The sequence below is a fragment of the Leptonotus elevatus genome, chromosome 2 (assembly GCF_054856555.1).
Source record: "Leptonotus elevatus isolate MCC_2025b chromosome 2, RoL_Lele_1.0, whole genome shotgun sequence".
Taxonomy (NCBI): Eukaryota; Metazoa; Chordata; class Actinopteri; order Syngnathiformes; family Syngnathidae; genus Leptonotus; species Leptonotus elevatus.
This window is the reverse complement of record NC_141240.1, coordinates 12,253,960-12,277,280: the sequence shown is the minus strand read 5'-3', so window position 1 is coordinate 12,277,280 and position 23,321 is coordinate 12,253,960. Positions and strand designations below refer to the sequence as shown.

At 40.9% G+C, this 23,321-nt stretch overlaps 3 protein-coding genes across 12 annotated transcripts in view; 1 reads left to right on the top strand and 2 right to left on the bottom strand.

Moving 5' to 3' along the window:
• Nucleotides 1–8,383, bottom strand: part of hspg2 (heparan sulfate proteoglycan 2) — a 90,944-nt gene extending 82,561 nt beyond the window's left edge. For 8 of the 9 annotated variants that reach the window (XM_086067326.1, XM_086067328.1, XM_086067329.1 and 5 more), the window contains exon 1: nucleotides 7,993–8,383. In XM_086067326.1, the coding sequence (XP_085923452.1) occupies nucleotides 7,993–8,049 (57 nt within the window). In that variant the 5' untranslated portion in view covers nucleotides 8,050–8,383. The remainder of the gene's footprint in view (nucleotides 1–7,992) is intronic. The other variant, XM_086067333.1, reaches the window with a different exon arrangement.
• Nucleotides 8,384–13,673: 5,290 nt separating this feature from the next.
• Nucleotides 13,674–19,488, bottom strand: agmat (agmatinase (putative)). Its single transcript, XM_086067764.1, has 7 exons — nucleotides 19,120–19,488; nucleotides 18,415–18,617; nucleotides 17,070–17,118; nucleotides 15,698–15,893; nucleotides 14,992–15,171; nucleotides 14,826–14,910; nucleotides 13,674–14,747 (listed from the first exon to the last, which is right to left on the bottom strand). The coding sequence occupies exons 1-7, from the start codon at nucleotides 19,434–19,436 to the stop codon at nucleotides 14,674–14,676; spliced, it is 1,104 nt and encodes a 367-aa protein (XP_085923890.1). The 5' UTR covers nucleotides 19,437–19,488; the 3' UTR covers nucleotides 13,674–14,673.
• LOC147178449 (tubulin alpha chain-like) lies at nucleotides 18,432–22,576 on the top strand. 2 transcript variants are annotated; one of them, XM_086067762.1, is made up of 4 exons: nucleotides 18,432–18,670; nucleotides 20,411–20,633; nucleotides 20,722–20,870; nucleotides 21,602–22,576. In XM_086067762.1, exons 1-4 carry the CDS (start codon nucleotides 18,623–18,625, stop codon nucleotides 22,574–22,576), a joined length of 1,395 nt encoding a protein of 464 aa, XP_085923888.1. In that variant the 5' UTR covers nucleotides 18,432–18,622. The 2 variants fall into 2 exon arrangements, with proteins under 2 accessions (XP_085923888.1, XP_085923889.1); XM_086067763.1 differs by lacking the exon at nucleotides 18,432–18,670 and adding an exon at nucleotides 19,602–19,947.
• Nucleotides 22,577–23,321: the final 745 nt, after the last annotated feature.

Below are 23,321 nucleotides of genomic sequence, written 5' to 3'. Positions count from 1 at the left end.
AACATACAAAATGGATGGTTGCATGGAATCACTGGCAGAGACATTGTTGATCAAGGTCAACAAATCTTTACTGCCACATAGGCGAAGTCACTTGAGTCTAAACCTTAGACATTTATTTGTCTGCTTTACTATTGTGTAATTGTGTAACCTTCAGCCTCAGACTTGCTCGGTGTCGGGTCGACTTGCAAGCTCTGAATGCACGATAGAGACACTTTGTAAAGTCTTTGGGTTTCATTGGATTTATTTGGAATAACTGAAAATGAGCAGGGATAAAAGGTGAAATCCTCCTCTCACTGATAGTATCTGTAAGAGCTTGGGGGAGTTTGAACATGATCAGAATGCTTAGTGGCCATAATTTCCAGAAGCTTACAATACAGTTGTGATTTTTAATCTTGTTAAACGCTTCAGCACTAACAGGATTCACATTCCAATCTTATCCATGGCTACATTTTACTTCTTACATTAAAATACTATGGCCAACTGTGTATTGCCATGGCAACGCCTCTTTTTGCACATACACAAAAGACTAAGATCATATAAAAGGAGTGTCATGAGTGTATGCGTCACACCAATTCAAGGGCCAAAAAGTGGGGCACTGGGTTAGAAGAAAAATCGCATCCAATCCAGCTGCATATTTGACTGAGCATACTATACTGCATAAAGCAGGATATTCAAACTACATACAGGAAAGCCTGAATAAACTTAGAGTCGGTCCTCTTGGCACGAAGACAACACCAGATTTAATTTCCCCTTCAGGAAGATGACTCAGCATGGGTCAAAGGTTTCAAAGAATCCCAGGCAGATGCACCTGAACAATAGATGACCACAAACATTTCCGTCTGAATGGCCTTATTCGTTACTGAAGCTGAGACTCATCAGTTGTGTAAATAATACTTTCAAGTTGGGTAGATCATGAATGATACACTGATTTGTTGACTGTTATGTGGATTTAATCATTCTATTGTTCTCATCAACAAATTCATGAGTTGCAAATCAGTGTTGGAATGAAAGAACTTGGAACAAATTATGCACCACTTCCAATAGCAAGTAACGCTTATTGCTTATGTTATATAAAGTGATAAGAACAATAGCTTGAACTTCCAACATAACATGTTGATTGCGGAGAGCAAAATGGTGTCACTGTGACGAGTCTGCTCATACTCAACAATAATTAATATGCCGCCACTTTAATTTGTGACGGGGCGGGGGGGTTGATGAACAGAAAGTGGGAAAGCTGCAGTAAAAAGAGACTGACAAAGGCAATTGCTAGATTTAAAAAAACAACAACATAAAAACTGTATGTGTGTCTGAAAGGGGAGTGTACAGGGGTTGGAGGGTTGTTGTTATGTCTGGTGGGGCAGAAACTCAGACTGGAGAAACTCCTTCGGCAAACTGCATAGAACCACACAAGATGCTTCTACATATACACTTTACTTAGCTATAAACATAAGCACACACAAAATTGCTGAACTGAGGCAAGGCACTTGTTATCTGATTTAAAAGGGGAGGCAAGTGTTCACCTGCATTTCCTTTTCTGCACAGCAAATTCTGTCATGTTAAATTGAGTTAAAAATCTAGTGTTAATTATATTTTGGGTGTTATTTGAACACTCAAAGTGAAGAAAAAGCTCTACGGTGGTGTTATTTCAGCGAGTCAAACTCATTGAACCCAGGCTGAGTTATCTTATACATCCGGGCTCTTTTCTCCTGCAAGGCAGCTGCGTTTTCCCCTGGATTTTAAAGACAACTCTGGATCTGGATTATTCGATTTTATAAGGTAAGGATGAAATTATACAGTTCTTGAATTATTTTGTTCATGAGTTAACGTAGAAAAGGCGTGTGAGACATAAAAAGTGTGTTCATTATTTTTCTGTAAAACTAAAAACGAAGTGGATATTTTGCTATACAGGCAAATAAGATAAGAAAGAATTTTGCGGCAACAAACATGTACTATCTCGTAGTTTACTTGTTAGTGTTGTTGCCCCCAAGTGCTAAGTACTAGGTTCGAGTCCCACTGTCTCCATTTGGGTTGGAAAATAAGAACTAGTCAAGAAGTAACACTAAAACTGTGAGAAATTAAAACAAAAAGGAATGAAAATGACACTTTGTGGTTAAAAGTGACGACAAATCTAATTTCAATTACTACCCAAAAATGAACGGAAATAACACTTTTAAGTGTAAAAAATAACACTGATAGGTGAAAGTAGATAACACTTTAAAGTGTAAAAAGTTCACTTTTACGTGTCAAATAATAACACTATGGGTGTTGTAATTTCACTCTACCAATGAGTTAAATTCTTACACTTTCGGAAGTGTAAATTTAACTCGGAACTGGTGAGAACTATATAAACTCAGGGAAAGTGTTAAATTTAACACTATGGGAGTTCCGATTTTACAGTGTGGGCATATTATGCTAAAACCTGCACAAATCCACTTAGTAAAATGCTTCTGTGGATTTTAATTCATGACCCTCTCAGACAAAGGTCTAGCAAACAAGCCATGCGGGTGGGTTGATTCAACGGTAGAGACGTGTTGTACAGTAAGAGGAAGCCTACACTGACAACAGAGTAGTATTTATTCAACTTATAAAATGGAAGACACAAAGAGCAGTGGCATTCTTTTGGAAAACCTTGAGCACAATCCTGCTCCACTTTCAACAACTCCAATCAGAAGAGTCGTGCTGAATATTCAAACAGGGAACGCATACGACAATGAAGCATCTCTGCCAAAGTGGCTTCACATATACAGTAGGTCATTAGAAAAGACAATGGTTGACTACAGAGCAGCTTCATTGGCCGAATTACGCTCAACTTAGCATTTCAATGGATCTCCAGCAAGTGCATGCAACAAAAAAAAAAGGGAAAAAAAGCTGGTGGTCCCTTGTAGAAAGGCAAAATACAAAGCTAGGTAGAATAATCACTCCTGTTGAGTCCGAGCAAATTCCAAAGGATAGGGCAGGGTTTTACAACCTAAACACATGCATCAAGTTGTGATTTGCCACACGCAAATACTTTCTGACCATTAGCTAGTTTTATTGCTGCTGTGGTCCTCAAGTCACCTGCAACCCGATTCTGAACTCTGTTGGGTTTAGTGCACCTGTAGCTTCACACAGGAATGAGGATGATATATACACTATACAAGGAGCCGATGGGCACATTTGAACTTTGGATTATTGGAGATTGTCACGTACAGGCCTGGCCTGGACCATCTGGAGGGGTTGCGCAATTCCTGGTAGGCCGCCCTATATTTTGGGCTGCGAATCTGCAGGCCTCCTTTGTATAGGCCATTATATTATATATAGCACTGACTGACTGCCTTTCTTACTAAGGGTGTCAACAAGTTATAATAATTTCATACCAAAAGTAGCAAACCTTTAATCCACAAAATATTTTGGCCAATTTTATGTTCATATACTTGCTCAAATTTACAATGATCGTGCTCTTACAAGAGCATTCTATTGTATTGTGTTCTATTTTACACTGATACACAAACTGTAAAATTGTTTATGTTCATTAAAACGCAAACTAAAGTGGGCGGTCTGAGCCCTGAAACTCCAGGGCTGAAAACGAGTCCCTGGTCACGTCACCTGCACACTATTTTGTTGATTACTACAACACATTTTAACCCGTTTCAAACAGAAAACACAGGAGCACAAAACCCTTTTAAGAATGAAAATGTATGTCATTTCTCTTTTCTTGATTATTTCTGCTGCAAACACTGGCATGAGCAGGGTGGCCCATTCCATGAAATACGGCAGTGTGGCCGCCATATTGGATGTGGCCTTTATATTAGCCATAGAATTGGCACAAATAAAATGGTGTTATACAGTCAAAAGTAATGGTGAAGTATTAATCCCATGGCTTGATGATGCATCTCAGAGGAGAAACTGACCGAGGCATCTTCACAGATCACTTTGCCACATCCTGTGCGCCAGACTTGCAAAAATAGGGCCCAGAATGCTGAAAATTACCATTTTCAATCATAAACAGACAAGAGTTGTCGCATGTTAAGAGGTCAAAAGCCCAACACACACCGAGAATACAACTGAACTATTCATATTATTACTATTTTCAAGACCACTTATTCTGTTTGGGGTCGCAGGGGTGCTGGAGCCTATCCCAGCTGACTTTGGACAAAAAAGCAGAATACACTCTGAACTGCTTGCAGAACATATATAGAGACGAGCTACCATTTACACTCACATTCACACCGTCACTGAGTGGGAATTGAGCCCATTCTGGCTACACAGTCATTCGAGTGTACCGCTACACCATCCGACTGAACTAAACAATTAAAAAAATATATGTCAGCAACTCAAAGCCGCATACTAGACCTTTGACCCTTGTGCATGTCACTTGAGGTGGCACATACAGTATAGTGTGCAGTCTGCAGATGTACATAGGAAAATGCGAGCGGCTTTGTTCAGAGGTGCGAATGGAAAGAGTGTGACAGTATTTTCAATGACAAGCAATGGAGAATATGTGTACACATGTCGGCACATGCACAGCGTTGCTGAGGTGCAGTTCTACATGGAGTCTGCGGCTTTGCCCTGCACGGATGTAGGGACATACACAAAAGTAAGGCTTGAGGAATTCAACCTAAGACATTTCTTGACAACAATATGCTATGTATGTGAACTCACTAGTCTAAGCATGACATTCTGATTATTATTACATTTGTGGAATATGAGTTATGAAGCAAAATCCGGCCGTTTTTATCCATCTCAGGGGGCGGCCATTTTGCCACTTGCTGTCGAATGAAGATGACATCACAGTTGCTCAGGGTTCAGGCAACGACCAATCACAGTTCACAGATTTTTACAAGCTGAACTGTGATGTCATTTCCACTCGACAGCAAGTGGCAAAATGGCCGCCTTCTGATATTGATCAAAACTGCTGGATTTTGCTGTTTAACCCCCAAAATGACAGGAATATACGCATGTTTTTCAAATCACCATAACTCCGGAACCATTAGCGCTAGCAACGTAATTCCAACGGATTTCTGAAAGTGGAGGAGCGGAGCTTTGAAAACAGAGAGTAGTATCTAAAGGGTTAACTGATATTCCAGCAACGCAATATTAACTAGAATACTGTAGTGGGGCTGCATAGAACATATTATTGCCAATAAAAAAATATATATATTTTTGACTTCCCCTTTCACACACAAATTGTTTTCTTTCCTAAAATAATCGAATGCACACTTTGACATTTCATGCTTCCTTTTCGTACTTTACACACAAAAGCTGCTAAGTAAAGAGGAGAGAGAGGAATCTACCTTTATTTGATATTAACGCTGAGATGTCAATTTGAAATAAACCTTGAGGAGCCTCTGATGAATCATCAAAGCGCATCTATGCCCTCCACACAGGACCGACCGAGTCACACTTCCATGGAGACAACAAACATCCACATGTGCCAGTCTGCTTGAGGAGTGGCGCGCCGCTTCAGTGCGGCCTCTTACCCACCAGCCAAGATGGCTTCTCTCCTGGGCTATAACTCAACAATGCAATGTTTACTGAACCAAGTCTTCAAGCAATTATGTGAACGGGTCAGGTGGGGCGGGGGGGCTCCCTTCTGTTCAAACGATGGAGTGCAGTTGGTGTTTGCACTGCTGTGCTCGCAATCCTCATCGACTGTGAATGGGAACTAACCACCAGGTAGTCTGAATCAACAAAGAGCCACACAGATCAGAGGCCGCGTCAACTCTACCTCATCAATGAGTCAGATATCGCAGAGCAAATAAATCAAGAGTTAAAGTTGTCAAGTTGAAATAGTTTGATGTGGTGGTTGGGTTACGGTGGAGAAACGATTTACACCAATGACACACGTGCGAGATATACTGTCAAAGGAATTCAGGCCACCCCACCCCCAACTCTAGTCCAGCCGCCCCACCATCAAGTCAGGGGACACTTGTGTCACTCTAAACTTGGAGACAACACAGAGCCAAAAGTGTCAGCAACCATGTGAGCAATGACACAAACAAGTCACATGTGAACATAAGCCAAAGTTGAAAAAGCACAGAAAACTTAGTACGCTGCTGTTGACTCCCAGCGGGACACTGGTACTTATTTATGACGCAAGCTCTTGCCCATTGAGAATTTGCACTCACTTTGATTCTCGGTGTGCTGATGTGCATAACCCCAACATTCCACCAGGGTGGGAGGATTGCCCGTGGCAACACCATCAGCGCTTGGTGCTTAATCGAATCACGGAACAGGGAAGCCTGCTGCCATAGTTCAAAGCTATCACAGAGGAAACACATGCTCGTGGTTCCAGATAATTCAATTATGTTTTGATATGTTTGGGCCCGGTGCTCAATCAAGGCTGCGGTTCAAGTGCGGACGCCTTTACCTGATGCCTTCTGGTGTCTGGCCTCAACACGTCACTGCTGGATGGTAAAAATACTTTCACAATACTTGATATAAAGGTGGAAGACGTGTATGCCCGTTGAACGCCACAGTCACATCCCATCGTTCAACAAGCGTCGGATCAAATCAGCACTGAGAGGTTGATATCTCAGCCATGACAGATCCAGGACATTAGAAGGGATATCTCCTAAGTGCTGCTGCTGGCGCTGCTGGTGCTATTCCCAGCGACCATGGCTCCTTTACAGAACTAATAGCTCAGATACAGAGGGACTACTTTTAAGTGTACACATACTCTCATGAAAGGGATACTTTATTAATTTTGCAAACTTCAGCAGTAAAAAGTTAATATTTTGTCTATCATAACATGTACAATGTACAATTAATAGGGATGGGAGTCTTTGAATGTCTCACGATTCGATTCGATTCCGATTTTTGGGCCTGCGATTCGAGTCAAAATCGATTTCCGATTAGGAGCGATTTTTTTGATTCGCAATGATTTGATTGACAATTATTTTTGCTTCAATCTATAGATGTGCAAGGAATTCTAATGATCTACTCCAGTCTGACTCGCTAATGCTAATTAGCGCGCTACTCGCGGCACTTTTATCACTCAGAAGAACTTTTATTGGAATAACTTGATCGTGACTTTTTCCTTCTACTCTCTAATGTGGCTACAACTTAACAGTGCATTAGACCGCGTGGAACCACACTGCCCTTAAGTGGCCAAATCGGACATGAACAGCGCTCCAAATAAAGGCAAACACAGACAAAGGCAAGACAGTATAAAATAATTTAAATAAAATCGATTTTGGGACATTTAAAATCTATTCTGAATCGTGTTAAATGAGAATTGCGATTCTTATGAGAATCTATTTTTCCGCACACCCCTAACAATTAACACCTTTAAAAACACATTTTGCCACTTGCTGTCAACTGAAAATGACATCACATGTGTTGAGGGCTCAACCAACCATGGCGTACCTAACCTCGACAGCAAGTGGCAAAATTGTAAATGAAAAATAATTAAGTTGTGAAATTCATTCTAAACCCCAAAAAATATTGCTGAAAACTGAAAAATTAGTGAAGTGTCCTTTTAAGGAATAGTACATGAAGGTCATACACAAACAGATGAGTGTTCATTCAGGTCTAATAACAAATATGTAATTAATACGAAAACGTAACCACTCAATAGCCCAATGTTGAATAACCCAAACACAAAAGTATATGTTTGTTTCAATTTATTTTTGCCAGCTTGGGTTTTGGATGCTTGTGTGAGTGCTTGATGGGTGAAGCAGAAACAAGAAGGCCATGCATGTCTGACTATGAATAGCTTGTTTCTGTGGACAAACTTAGAGCAGCTTCACTCCAGAGTACTCTTCTAGTTTGTCACTTTTAAAAAAGCATCGTTACACGCTGCAGTGGAATCTATGTAATACAGCCCACCTTGCATGTGAGTGGCACTATTCACCATATACTGTAGTCAGTTCAGTGTCTTTAATAGTAAATAAAAGCTCCTCTTATTGCTTTGCCTTAACCTTACAGGAGGTATAGGCGATTATAATAATTAGAGACATAGCACAGTGGGAGAAGTTCAAGGTAAGAAAAGTCACAAAAACTCATACTTACAGTAATCAACTGGCATGAGAGTAACAAATATAGAAGTCCATAGATCCAAGAGCCCATTTTCTTCCAACCCAGCACAGGCTTCAACTGCCGGGGAAAGTAGAAACAACAAGGTCCTTCTCTTCGACTCCTGCGCCCTCTCCGCGCGTTGCTTCCCGGGATGAAATCACACGTCTCCTCTGCGTCCCGTGACTCGTCCCGACTGCATCAACAGGTGCCAAAAAGAGGAGTGGAGATCCTCTCCGATTTGGCTTTTTGCGTTCGGCGATGGGCACCAAACGTGCGCGCTGGGCTGTGCGCTTCAACACTGTGAAGTGGTCGCGGGGTGGGTGAATGAATGCACTCTTTGCAAGTCACACACTGGGAAGTCCTGTGTGGGACGGAAGAGCGCACTGGGAAAGTAAAAAGCGGAATGGAATTCAGGGAGCCGGTGGCTAATCTCAGTACTGGGAAAGTACGCCTCCGTAAACGCAAATCAAATCTCTCTCTCTCTCTCTCTCTCTCTCTCTCTCTCTCTCTCTCTCTCTCTCTCTCTCTCTCTCTCTCTCTCTCTCTCTCTCTCTCTCTCTCTCTCTCTCTCTCTCTCTCTCTCTCTCTCTCTCTCTCTCTCTCTTTCTCTCTCGTTTTCTTGAACCGATAGCACCTGATAGCATAGCAGCTAACGCATAGCATGTAGACTACTTGATTAAAAGTATAGCCTAAGTATAAAGCGGAGAATAACTTTGTTAGAAAGCCACCTTGTAGAATATTACTGGAGAATAAGTCTTAAAGTAACTACGATAAATGTTGCCTACTTTAGTATCAAACATTTTTTTCACATTAAATGCATGTAAGTAAAAGTATTTTTAAAAAGTGAATGGTTAGGTTTGGATTATATTTTTCTATCCATCCATTGATAATTCTGAACATCCGGGCATTTCTGATATTTCCGCAATGCTATGCAATACAAATGCTTTAAAGTGAAAAACCTGTGACTATACAAACCAGACAGATTGCTAATAGTACACTCTAAAACATTTTTTTACCAGCATTTCACATAAATAATCTTATTTTGTAGTAATTTGTTGTAATTGTTCTCCTGTAAATCCCATCAAATATCTGTGATAAACATTGACAACAATTCGCACCCAAATTCACACCTCACGACAATTTACAATCTTCACTTTAACAAAGCCTATATGTTTTTGAAATGTGTGAGGAAACCTGAGTACCTGGGGGAAAAAACGATGCAAGCACGAGTCACACATGCCATATACACAGGAAGGCTACAGCCTGTATTCAAATCCCAAACCTCCAAACTGTGAGGCAAATGCGCTAATCAAACCTTTACCATTCCCATCCAGCTCTTCCCTGTACTACTTATCCTCAGTGGGTGTGATGGCTGTGATCGTATGTGATGTGATGTGGCCGCAGTAACCCCAGTTTGAATCCGGGTCACGCCACCAACTGAAAAGTTCATAGGAAACTTTCACCAGTCGTTTTACCTTTAATGCTCACAATATCATACTAACAATAACTACCAGAGCACTGAATATTCTCAGTTGAACTATTTAATGGATGCAGATGTTGAAGAAGGTCTAATCTATTCAAAATGGTTTCAACTCATATTGTATTGGCCATCGCCCTTTTGTGGAGGGCGGCCCTGCCCTGCCCAGGCCATATAACAATGTGTGACTCCATGGTCTTAAATGGTTTCAACTGGTAAGTGTGCAAGGGTGCGAATAGATAGGAAGATGTAGAGCCAGGGCAAAGGTCACAGCAACACAATGACCTAGCTCAAGTCACCTATCTATTTAAAGAGACTTAATCTGACAAGCCTATCCCATCTGACTTTTGGAGAGAGGTGGGGTACACCCTGAACTGGACCTCAGCCAGTTGCAGGTCACATATAAACAAACCATCTGTCACACCTACAGACTATAGTCTTCAGTTAACCTAACGTTCATGTTTTTAGAATGGGGGATGAAACCGGAGTACCAGGAGAAAACCCACACAGGCACAGGGAGAAGTCAAGTCAGGTCAAATTTATTTATATATCCCTTAATCACAAAAGAGTCTCAAAGGGCTTCACACCCACACAGTTGACGAATATTAATGACATCCCTCGATCTTAATCACAAGAGGGCAAGGAAAAACTTTTTTTTTTTAAACCACCAAGGGAAAAATAAGAAACCTTGAGAAGGGGCCGCAGATGTGGGAATTCCCCTTCCAGAATGACGAGGTTGCATTGGATCCCGAGTGGGCAACAATTGACACAATATGTTAACAATAACGCCAGGGTCCTTTTAATGAAGCACTGCAAGAAGACCCCGTCCGAAGCGGGTTCTCCTCCAAACCTGGTCGTGCAGAAATCTCTATAGCAACAACTCTGAGGTGGTGGTCTGCTTCAGAACACGCGAACTCCATACAGGAAAGCCGTAGCCCAGACTGGGACCCACGACTTCTGAGATGTGAGGTGAACGTGCTAACTTCAACATTTTGTTGCGTAATTGTTTTTTCATTTAAATTAATTTGGTTTATTTCAAGTGATGTACTGCAGTAAAAGAGCTGTGGGGAGTTCTGAACGCAAACAATTTTTCCACTTTAGGTCGGCATAAGAGGCACTTGATCCTGTAGTAAGAGCCTTTCAACCAAATTAATGAAAACCATTCCTATAATTACGGCCACATGTGTGTAACATCCTCGTTATCATCACAGAGACCACCACTTTAGTAGTTTTGGCTGTCATCTGCTGCACTACGCAGAAGTGGTAGATCTAATGTGCAGACTGCACGTGTCACGTAATTTTAGGAAAGAAAATACTACACAAACAGAACATTACAGCACTAACAAGTGCAATAAAAAAAATAGCCTACTGACTTTAAAGGGTAAGTCAACCCAAACATTTTCTTTACAATGATATGCCTAAACACAGTATTATTCTGATTAATGTTGCATTTGTGGCCTATGAGTTGAGCAGCAAAATCCACCCGTTTTTATCCATCTCAGGGGGCCGCCAATCCGCCATTGACTGAAAATGAAAATGACAGGTGTGCCATAATTGGTCATTACCTGAGCCCTGAGCACTGATCTGAATATATGACTGGATAGCCCATACACGTCCGTGCAAGCCGTTGAAGCGACAGGGCGGCCATCTTGCGCCTCCCATTTGGAGAGCAGACTACTGTATAAACGATATGGTATACGTACAGATTAGACATATAGAGCTCGTAGCTCGGGGGCTGGGGGGCGGGGGTTTGTGGCGGGGTGGTCACTATTTTTTAACAAGTAAAAAAAGTAATTAACAAGTGTGCGGTATGTGCTGCTTTGAAGACCCCCTTTTTCTTTTATCGCTCAGTAAGACCCCAATATTAGATTTGGCAGAGGCATCTTTTGTTGAATTACAGTTATAATTCTTTAATTAAAAAAATATACAAGTTTCCTCCTGGAAACATCATTAAGCATATAATTTATACATGTATTTAAGGCAAGTTGTAAAATGTCTGAAGTCCTCTTGTTTATGTTTAACAAATTTAAAATATCATAAACCATGCTGTTTCTACTAAGTACTCTTAAATGTTCTCCAATTTCAATGCTGTAAATGTACAGGATCGTATGCCGAGAAACGTGTCTTGGGAGGAGTAATATAGCGGCCTCGCGGCTTCAAAAGTCTTGACCTATCAGCTATCATCTATTCAGATCAGTGGCCCTGAGCAACTGTGATGTCATTTTCAGCCGGCAGCTAGTGGCAAAATGGCCGCACCGAGATGGATAAATATGGATGGATTTTGTTGCTAAAGAGTTAACAAATTTTCCATTTTAGACTAGTGGTGTAGTGGTCCCTGGAGAAGTGGATATACATACTCTCAATTTTCACAATTTTTTAAAAAGTAGTCCAGTAAAACATCCTTTTTTAGAAACGGTGACCAGCCTATATCTACTATAAAACTTAACTAGAGCATGTAGTTAGTGTGTAACCGGCAGCGTCCACCCCGGGGATTGAACCCACGTCATGGTCAAGTATCCCGTGTACGAAAGCAAATCAGTTCACCTGAGCTAAATTTCTGGGTGGCCATTGTGGCTCAGGTGAGCATTTGAAGGATTGTTTTCCCCAACATGACCCGCCCTACTCTGCCTCCGATTGGCTCATCAGCCAAACTTTAGCCAATCTAATCAGTGTAGGCAGGGGGTACCAGCCAATTAGAGGCAAAGGAGGGTAGACTATGGTTGAACGGTGTACATAAGGGGGGGATATAGGAGTGGGTATACTCAATGCTGACTGAAAAAGAAGTGGGCCCGCATATACCCTGGAGTACACCACTGTTTAGACTACTAGATTTTTGGGGTGACTTCACCTTTAATACACTCACAATGCTTTAGAATAAACTCCATAACTGTTGCGCTAAGAGAAAAAGAGGCAAGGGGCATGTGCCAAAAAGATGATCTGACTGGCCTGTTGATTGACAGCAGAAAACCCAAGCTGGCAAACAATCCAGGCTCCATCCGCACATCCAGTTATTTTTGGTGTAGAAGTCAATGCAGGCAGGACTATCTTCTGCTTTGTGCACTTCAACAAACAATTCCTTCTGATTTTATCGTCTAGCCTATACTAATGAGTAACGAAGATGGCTCGGAGAAATGTACCGGACTACAATGCATTTTATTTGGGAAATTGCCAGAAATAAATATAACAAAGTACAGATATGAAAATTCAATTATGTACAGTAGCAAAGTATTTCAACTGTGCTACATGACAAGACTGCTCTTGAGAAAAACTCTTAACATTAGCTTTGATTTGCAACCATAACATAATGGACTATATGCCACGGAGGAAGCGGGACTTCCAACTTCCAGGTTTTCACCCATCAACTTTGTTTCCGTTTCCAGTTTGCGACAAGCGGGCTGTCCCAGTACTTGCGCTTCCGCCTTTGTGCCCCTCGGTTGCACGTTCCCGTCGACGTGTACGAGTCTGCGAGTGTGCAGTGTCTGTCTCAGTGTCCGAAGCATTCCAGATAGCCGAGACGCCCTCCTGTCGATGAGCGGGAGCGCGGTTGGGGGGGCGCATGGGTGGGGGTGCAAGTGTTGGAACGTAGCCAGCAGTGGCCGGAAACGGCGCTGATGTGTAAAACCCGGAAGTCAGATGTCCGTGGCATAATACTAAAAATCTAATTAATATTCAATTGCAAGTCTACTTTAATAAATTGTAAATAATTTAATCAGTAGTGTAAAATGTTTTTTTCCAGGTGCCTGAGTAGCCCCATCAGTGATCTGTGTAGCCGTAGTAAAATTATATTTGGTATTCTAAAATATATGTCTAAGTTATTTTCTCATTCCCCTGGTGTATTGGTCAATCCCGCCTTTAGTCCCCGGAAGGAAAAAATCCTGGAGCAGTACCTGGTATGTTAGAATTTCTAAATTATTGGTAAGCAATTTCTCTTTTATTGTCAAATGAGTTATATGAAACAGCTTTGCGATCCTAATTTGTGGTGTACTGTGTATTTGATACTACTGTGGGCCTGATGATGTTGGGAAATATAAAAACAAAAATGAGGGGGTGGGGGATCAAAAGTCAATTACTCATGGTTTTTGGTTATCGTGTCAGCACTAGGCCACAAACCTTCATGGGATTATTGCTTCCATATAAGGTATAGGCCTACTGTATATACCAATTGAGCATTAAAAGAGGATTTATGACATTATGCAAATAATTCACACAGTGTTTAATGAAACAGGATCAGAAAATTACAACATACATGAAGAATATACCCAACCTGTGCCTTTTTGTGTATTTTCACACAACCACTTCGCATTAAATGAAAGCTTGATCATAAAGCGACCTCTAGTGGAAGAACAAAAAAATACATACTCCACAATTGGAAAGAGTCCTAGCTGTGAGAGTTCAGTGCCTCTTTCATGAGATTAAAAATAATTACACTTTAACGGTGCCGCCAGAGTTTGCAAACATATGGGCTATGCCAAGCAAATATAGAGAGCTGAATGAATCCAATCATTGTGTCTGTAGCAGTCAGTGTGAAGAGCAACTGTACCCAGCAGATTTGTCACAACAGCTGCTGCCAATTAAAGGCTGAGGCCTGGATATAAATAGAAATGAGATGCACTTACACGCTCATCAAAACTAGCCTCGAATACACCTATCAGCAACAGATCACAGCACGAGGTGTCACATTTTTGCAGTCTTAAAATATGAAGGTCTTTGACTCAGCACTTCCAGCTAGTTAGCAGTTATGGAAAAGTTGCGTCATTCATGCAGCATGGGGAAAAAACCTTTAAGCAAACCAAACCCATTATTATGGCCCCAAATCAAACCAATACACCCTGTTTGGAGAATTAGGAAATGGCATATTTGACTCTTCCTCACCTCCCACTTATAAGCAAAAACGTGAAGATATTAACAAATACACAGTTGTCATCACATCATCTGTGTTCCTTAAAAGTACTGTAAATGCCTTTCAAGAAAATTAAGGAACACGGCACAAAATGCGTTTGCAAAGTTACTCCAGAAATAAATTTTATGGCATAAATAAATGCATGTTCACATTCATTTTTGTTTTTTCAACTGCAGATTCTCACCACAACCGGAATACACCATACAAAAATATTGTAATTGTGTACTCATTAGCATTCATGTTAAAAATAGGAATATTTATTCTGCGTCAGAAGGATAACACATTGGCTTGTCTAAGATCAGTAGTATTTAATATTTGGGAGGACACACAACATTTCAAAGAGGAGGTTGGCACCTGTCAGGGCAGTGTTTCCTGTGAAAGAAAAAACACGATTACAGTGGTTGTGACGTTGTCGGGCAATTTGAAAGAAAATAAAAATAAGTCAAGTACCCGTTGTGTCGTAGGGTGGAGACACCTCAACCAGATCGCATCCCACAAGGCTCAGTCCACGGCAGCCTCGGATAATCTCAACTCCCTTAATGTTCAAGACATGACAAATAGATTTGTGTTGCACTGCTATATGTTAAGCTCAGTTAATGACGAAAACCACGTGTACCTGAATTGGAGTGAGCCCAGTAATCTCGGGTGTCCCTGTTCCAGGGGCAAAGCCTGGGTCAAGAGCATCAATGTCGAAACTCAGGTATACGGAGCCACTTCCCATTTGACTCCTGACCTCATCCATTAGAGGTGCCAGAGATTTGAACCAGCATTCTTCTACTTGAACCACCCGAAATCCCTGAAAAAAATACACCATTTCATTATTTTCTCAAAATATAACTTTCAGTTCATTGTTTCACATTGGTACAAGAGCCCTATTCATTGGGCATGAACCCCTCTTTGGATCGTAATCTCATATTAGTTGATTCTGTTCTTTATCAAGGCTACTAATAATCAGTACTGGCCTGGAAGGAATCATATCGGTCGATATAGTTTTGAGAACGTCACACTTTGAGGAAGAAACATGACACCGTTCAACAATTGTTCTATTTGTTTTTACGCCCGCTGGGTTTGAAAGTAAACTTGAACTTCAGTGGGAAAAAATAATTTCAGAAGAAACGCCACAAACTGCTCCTTCATGTAGAGTTCATGAAGTCCACTGCCACCATCTAGCAATTTATTTATTTTCCCAAAGCCAAAGTCAAAGAAAAAAAAATCTGGCGAATGGGAGCTCATATCTTAAAAAACAGAAAAAAGGGAACCTCAAGGCACCATTGTGGTATTATTGTTGCTAATTACAAGATAAACAACATCTATCAGCGAACCTGCGCCCGGCTCCACTCGTATGAATCTGGAGAGTAGCCGGAACCTCTCAAGCCGATCTGCACCACTCGCTTGCAGTCCAGCAGGCCTTCCTCTACGCATCGCCGGAACGGGGTCCCATGGCCAATCTTTTCCCCCAAGACCACATCACTGGTGTCAGAATGAGCGTCCACATGGATGAGCCCAACGGGTCCATATCTGGTGTTTGCACAAGGTACAATCATGACTCCATATGGAAAAACTTCTCAAGTCAAACAATTTATTTGAGGATCCTTTTTTTCTGTTGTCATCCCAACACTTTACTAATATTAACATTAATATACAAACAATTGTCATTTTTATCCTCAAGTGCAAAACCAAGCCACACATTTAATAGTGAATAGGAAACGACTCTTAACTCATTCACTGCCATTGACGGCTATAAACGTCAAAAATTTAATTAAACTATTTCTATTAGTTTAACATTTTTTTCCACTTTTGTTAACAAGAGTATGAAAACCTAGAAAAAAAATATTGTACATTTAGAACAGATATAAAATGTGTGATTAATCGTGAGTTAACTAGTGAAGTCATAAATAATAAAACAATAAAAAAATTCTAGGTTTTCATACTCTTGTTAACAAAAGTGGAAAAAAATGTTAAACTAATAGAAATAGTTAAAATTATTTTTTGACGTTTATAACCATCAATAGCAATGAATTATTTCTGAAGTAATTATTTCTGATGGCAGAGTTTTAAAGCTTTGAATGGAATCTCCTTATACTGATACAATATTTTTCAGACTACAAATTAATCCAGAATATTAAACCACATTTTTTGGGAGGAATTTATTTTACAATAGTAGATCTCAGACTCGTTTCCTAGTCCTAGACACCTACGCTCAGTGTGCAATGTTTGGTGCGTTTACCGCCACCTTCGGGCCACCAGTGGTGATGCACCAAAGCTATTCACCAACTGGCAAAAAAAAGATGAAGACGCAGTAAGTCTTCTGAAAAGCGATGCTTTCGGAAGTAAGAGGATTTCATCTGACGCCAGCGATATACAAGTCCACTTGAGTATAAATGGCTGAACCAGACAAACTATGAAAAAAAAAGTGATTTAGCTATATTCTGAATAATATGGTATTTCCCCCCTACCTCACATTCTTCTTTAATCCTTGTAGAGGATTTAGGAATATGTGTCTCTGTATGACAGAGCTTTTGCACTTGTGCGACTTTCAAGTTTTAAATTGTATGACCTTAAGGGTGTTCAACTTTAGAGGTTTCACTGTACTACACAAGATTTTTTTTTTGTGTGGAAATTAACAGAGGATAATGAAAACATATATTGTGAATGAAAAAAATAATTGCAGCTTCCTTGCTACAATATACTTACTTCTCACAAACAGCTTGCAGAATAGGATAAGTAATTGTGTGATCTCCACCTGGACATGAAAAAAACAAAAATGCTGTTTGGTCAACTGGTACACTGTGTTCTACACAGCAGAAACCCTAGTCTTTTTAAAGTTCAAAGGTCAAATGATTATGTCATTCGTTTCAGCGCGCTATTCGTCAAAATTTCCAATCCATCTTCCACAAAAAAATAGGAACTATGAGAACAGTTTATATCAGTATTGGCAGATCACTTATGGGGTTGGTTTCTCCAAGGGTCTGTGCTAGGCCCTAAACTATTGTTTATCTCAAAATTACTTCAAAGCTTCTTATTGTGATTTGTCAGTGCTCAATGAATCACACACAATACTCATCTAGTTTTTGTCAAACCTTTAGGGTGTATTAGCACAGGAACAATCACGTAAAATTTACCTTACCATCTTGACACATCTTATACAGTGTGTGTGGGTGTGGGTGTGTGACTTAGAAAACCTCTTTACTCTAAATGTTTTTAAAGTTTGCTGTCTAATGTTCTAACATTGCCAATCTACTTTTAGTACATTTTGTAAGCTACTTTTGTTTTCTCTGCTAGCTAGAATGTTTACTGCTGTGTTTGTTTATGCTGATATGTGTTGTCTTTCCTTGTGTAAGGCACATTGAGTTGCCCTGTGAATGAAATGTGCTATACATATATGCCTAACACCATCTAAGGTCTATGTGACCTATGTGGTTGTTTTAAATGAGCAAGGTGTAATTATATTTGTTCCACGCCTATTTTGAAATGAAACTTCCAACTGCAGTGGAAATAAAGAGGTTGAAGCATCTTTTTAGAAGAAATAGATACAATTCGGATTCTGACATTACAACAGCCGACACTTTGATATGAGCTCGGCTCTTCCCAGCCTCTGCCTCCCCATTGTGTGATTCTAGTAGCCGTGCAATTATTCAAAATCCAATTACAATTTCAATTATTACGCTCCACAATTACAAACTTGGCATAATCGTGAACAAAAATAAAATATCCCTAATACTAATTGAGAGTTGATTAAATGTATATATTTATACCTTTATTTTTTTTTTACATTTAATTTAATCAATCTTGTTTGGACCAAAAGAAACTTGCATAATTATAGTGTTTCAAACTATTATTTTTTTCTTAATATTTTTTACGTTCAAACATTTTATTGTTTCGTACCAAAAAAATTATCTTCTTAATCGTGATTTCAATCATTTCTATTTTACATAATCGAGCAGCCTTAGATTCTAGAACCTTTTTAGTCAGATTTTTTTGAAGGACAGCTGGTGGGGGGAAAAAGGTGTAATTTATCTGATCCACCAAGGACACTCACCCATTGTCAAAGGGATGCAGCCAGAGGACAGCACCTTTCTATAGGTTTCCCTGATACGTCTGCATGTGTCCTTCAGGTCATACACGTTCACATTGACATCCCCAATGTCAGCCACCACAAGAGACTCAAAAGGAGCAGCTCTGGTACCGCTGTTATAGGCCCTCAACAAGGCTGATTCCACTCGGATTTGCCTTGGACCAAACCTGAGATGGTGAACAGGAATCTCATTAACTTTCAATTGAAAGCTTCAATTTTGGTGAGCTCTGGACAACTGACCATTTTGTACAGGAAAGAAGAATTTCAATAGTGTTGTAAACCCGGGTTACTGTTGATGTAGTGGTACATTTGCCAGTCTTCCGTGCAGGAAGCATTGGTTTAGTTCCCACTCATTATTATTGTGAATGTGAGTATGAATGTTTCTCTGTCTTGATGTGGCTTATGCACCCTGTGACTCATAGTCCAGGGTGCAGATTAAAATAAATAAATAATTATAGCCAAATTCGAGGCAGTCAGAAATTAATCAATCATAACATTCAACCACTAAAAATAGAGCATATTATATAAATAAATAAATGATAACGTTGCACTTTAACATACACATTCTGCAGCTCATATGCACAATGCAGTGCCAAGATATGTACAAATAAATGCATTCGTATAAAACCGAACGCGGCCCAAATGACCAAATAAGGCCTGGGACAGCACCTTGCTCCGGGTCGGTTGGAAGTTCCCGTGTCAATCGGCACCCCAATGAAGGCTGCATCGAGACCGTCCGCCGTGTCCTGGAAAGGCAGCTTCGCCATTGTGGGGATCCCGGTGACCCTCGCAACAAACTCGGCGCTGGGCGGCACGTTGAAATGTTTCCCGGAGCATTTCCTGTTAGGGGTTCGGGGTTCGGCGGACCCGGTTCGGCTCGAACCTCGACTCTCTGACGTGCTATCAGGTGTCAGACGAAGTGGTGGCGAAAATGAGCGTGCAGCTGTTGAAAACAGACGAGGACGATTTACCAGGGCTGTGAACATGACTCAACGTCTAACTCTTGCTCAAGCTCTGCGAGCTCTGAATATGAAAACATTTGACCCCTCCCGCAACTTTGTATAAAAGGTTTGCTTCACTCTAGACTTCGCACACGTGTTTTATTCGTGTTGATTTCGACATGACTTCCAATTTCGCCCCTAATGAGTGTATCAAATCAAACCATTATACGGACAACTTATTGTACACATTTGTGTATATTTACCTGCATTTCATTGCTGAGTTATCAGTGAAGTTTAAGGATCAGTTTGATTCGTTTGTATTTTTTAGACTGTTTTTCTCATTACAGTATTCAAAAGTACGTGAACTCTCGTTCGTTTGTTTGGGCTGTTATTCCTCAAAGTTGAGTTAAAAATAATATTTTTTACTGCCGAACCTGGGGCGGAGATTTCGTGACGTAATCGCCCTGTTCACTTGGAGACCACCGAGACAGCGGAAACGCGGGCACCTTCAAACGAAGCACTAGTTTTTAAATCAACTTTCAACTTCTACAACATGGTAGGCTCTTTTTGTGTGTGTGAAATCAGTCTTAGTGTTAATGAAGATGGAGGACAAATAATTGGGCCTTTGCTTTAATGGTTGACAATTGAAGCAATTTTCTGTATTTTCGTCTCTTGAGGCGGGAAAGTGTTTATTTCATCAGGGCATCCCTTCCGAGAATGAAAATTTCACCACACTTTCTCTCTGCAGTGTAGTTTTACACGCACGTGTCCATTTTGGTGAGTAAAGCCGATTTCAGGTAACGGAGCATCATTGGGAAATGTGGCTTTCTGGCAAGCAAGAGTGTACTGCAACATGCCTCGTCTAAAATTGGACAGTGTGGCAGGAAAAGATCAAAATAATTTGTGCAATCACTGCATTAAAGGATGTTGTGATTGGGAAAAAAAATCTGACACACAATTGAAGGGATCTAATTGACTGTTTCTAATGGTGAAACTTAAAATCTATTCTCTTTCCACAGCGCGAGTGCATTTCCATCCACGTTGGTCAGGCCGGAGTCCAGATTGCCAATGCCTGCTGGGAACTGTACTGCCTGGAACATGGCATCCAGCCGGACGGACAGATGCCCAGTGACAAGACAATTGGTGGTGGGGATGATTCCTTTAACACCTTTTTCAGTGAGACTGGAGCTGGGAAACACGTCCCCAGGGCTGTTTTTGTGGACCTGGAGCCCACTGTCATCGGTAACTCATCCTCATACACAGTCTAGCTCGTGGCTGTTACCTGCTGTGTAGTGTAAAGTCCCACTCAGCTTTTTAAATATATTCTTAGATGAGGTGCGCTCTGGGTCCTACCGCCAATTGTACCACCCTGAGCAGCTGATCACTGGCAAAGAGGATGCTGCAAATAACTATGCCCGTGGACACTACACTATTGGCAAGGAGATAATTGACCTGGTGTTGGACAGGATCCGCAAATTGGTATAACTTGATTGGTCTGGCTATAACATCAGTCAAAATGAAAGATTACTTTTTCAAGATGAGCCACTGCTCTGCCAATTTGTTCTTGTTTTTTGAGCAAAAAAGTGACAGCTTACTTATAAACAATAAACAGCAGATCTTGAACACAAGCTTTTCTTCAAAACAATGCCAAGTGCCTGCTAATTGCAATTCCTAGTAAGAAGTTTAAACATAAAAATAAGACAATTACACATTATGTTAACCAAAACCACAAAACATCTGAAAATTTGCTAATTTAATACTATCAATGCAACAACTAAAACGGGCTAATTGCAACCCTTTAGGCCCTGGATATTTGAGCGCAATGGTCAGTTTACTGAGTCTCTCTTGTGAAACTCGTTATTTAAGAATGGGGTGTACTGCCCCCTTGTGGCCAAAGTACACACCAGAAAGAGGATAATGTGAATGGCATTAAAACAGGAAATTGTGATGCAATATTGAATTCTTTTCATTCTGTTTCTATTAGGTACAATAGTGTAGATAGGTTTTTTTTCAAAACATTTTGCGCGGCCATAAAGAATGAATGGCTTTTCCCTCCATTTGAATTTGCGATAATTTAATTAATAGTAGAAACAAACTGAGCATCAATCAACAGTTTTTTTTTCTAATTCTTTGGCATTGGAAAATACTTACACAACTGGTTGCCATTGTAGTTGTAATTTTAAAAAAATGTCTCCTTTTTGTGAGTCCAGGCCGACCAGTGCACCGGTCTCCAGGGCTTCCTGGTCTTCCACAGCTTTGGAGGTGGTACTGGCTCTGGTTTTACATCCCTCCTAATGGAGCGTCTGTCTGTAGACTACGGCAAAAAGTCCAAGTTGGAGTTCTCCATCTATCCGGCTCCCCAGGTGTCTACCGCTGTGGTGGAGCCCTATAACTCAATCCTGACCACCCACACCACGCTTGAGCACTCCGACTGTGCCTTCATGGTTGATAATGAGGCCATTTACGATATTTGCCGAAGGAACCTGGACATCGAGCGCCCATCTTATACCAACCTGAACAGGCTGATCAGTCAGATTGTTTCCTCCATCACCGCTTCCCTTCGTTTCGATGGTGCCCTCAATGTCGATCTGACGGAATTCCAGACCAATTTGGTGCCCTATCCTCGCATCCACTTTCCCCTGGCGACCTACGCCCCGGTCATTTCGGCCGAGAAGGCGTATCACGAGCAGCTGTCGGTGTCCGAAATCACCAACGCCTGCTTCGAGCCGGCCAATCAGATGGTGAAGTGCGACCCACGTCACGGCAAATACATGGCGTGCTGCCTTTTGTACCGTGGTGATGTGGTTCCCAAAGACGTCAATGCTGCCATTGCCACCATCAAAACCAAGCGCTCCATCCAGTTTGTGGATTGGTGCCCCACTGGTTTCAAGGTGGGCATTAACTTCCAGCCACCCACTGTGGTTCCTGGTGGAGACCTGGCCAAGGTGCAGAGGGCCGTGTGCATGTTGAGCAACACCACTGCGGTTGCAGAGGCCTGGGCTCGGCTCGACCACAAGTTTGATCTGATGTACGCCAAGCGTGCCTTTGTTCACTGGTACGTGGGCGAGGGCATGGAGGAGGGCGAGTTTTCGGAGGCCAGAGAAGACATGGCTGCTCTGGAGAAGGATTATGAGGAGGTTGGAGTTGACTCTGTTGATGGTGACGGCGAAGAAGGAGAGGAGTAAACATTCTAGACAGTGGAATGTGTTTATATGGGTTAAGTTAAATGTCTGGAATGTGTTCCAAAATAAAGCCGTGGTCTAAATAATTGCTGGAGCGTGTCTTTTTCATGTAGTGAATGTTGAGCACAAAGATGTTTGTATCAAGTCAGAAAATATACACTTTTAGTTCATCATTTGCACTACAAACAGCTGAAAATGAAAGTACGTCAGAATAAAAGTAGTCTCACAGCACAAATGCACATGGCTTAGCCTAAAATGCAGTTTTGTAGCAGAACGAATGTCTTAGGAAAAATAAATAAAACAATAGCGCATGATGTCTCATTTTTAAATGTCAAATTTTTTGCAACATTTTGACAAGTTTAATATTTTACGTAGAATGGCGTTTACTAGCAATTAAAATACTGTTTTGTGTGTGTCACTACCCAAACAAGAGTATGCAATGTGCATGAAAATGGAACTAAAAGGCAGATTTGGACAAAAAAAAACTTATCAAGGCACAAAGGAAATTGTGTAATTCCACACACTGCCCATATTGAACATTAAATAAAATGTATGCATTTCTTTTGAATGTTGCAATTTTTTTTTTTTAAAAAACAACATGAAGCATGCAGATTTTTTTTTGTAGTTATATACATATATTTCAAACTATACTTAAAAAATGGGACACCAAAATTGAATTTTCAAGATGCTGCTTGTGGTCAATGATCACCCTTTTTGTTGACTTTCGTATCCAACTCAAACAGCCTGT

Excerpts from the sequence above, each read along its gene's own strand:
- LOC147178449 (XM_086067762.1), top strand. The coding sequence starts at position 18,623 with ATGGTGAACAGGAATCTCATTAACTTTCAATTGAAAGCTTCAATTTTG. Across the intron at positions 18,671-20,410 it reads AATTGAAAGCTTCAATTTTG|CGCGAGTGCATTTCCATCCA; the intron begins GTGAGCTCTGGA and ends CTCTTTCCACAG. Across the intron at positions 20,871-21,601 it reads TGGACAGGATCCGCAAATTG|GCCGACCAGTGCACCGGTCT; the intron begins GTATAACTTGAT and ends TTGTGAGTCCAG.
- agmat (XM_086067764.1), bottom strand. The coding sequence starts at position 19,436 with ATGTTCACAGCCCTGGTAAATCGTCCTCGTCTGTTTTCAACAGCTGCA. Across the intron at positions 17,119-18,414 it reads CTGCATCCCTTTGACAATGG|GTGGAGATCACACAATTACT; the intron begins GTGAGTGTCCTT and ends TTTCATGTCCAG. Across the intron at positions 15,894-17,069 it reads CTGCAAGCTGTTTGTGAGAA|ATATGGACCCGTTGGGCTCA; the intron begins GTAAGTATATTG and ends TGCAAACACCAG.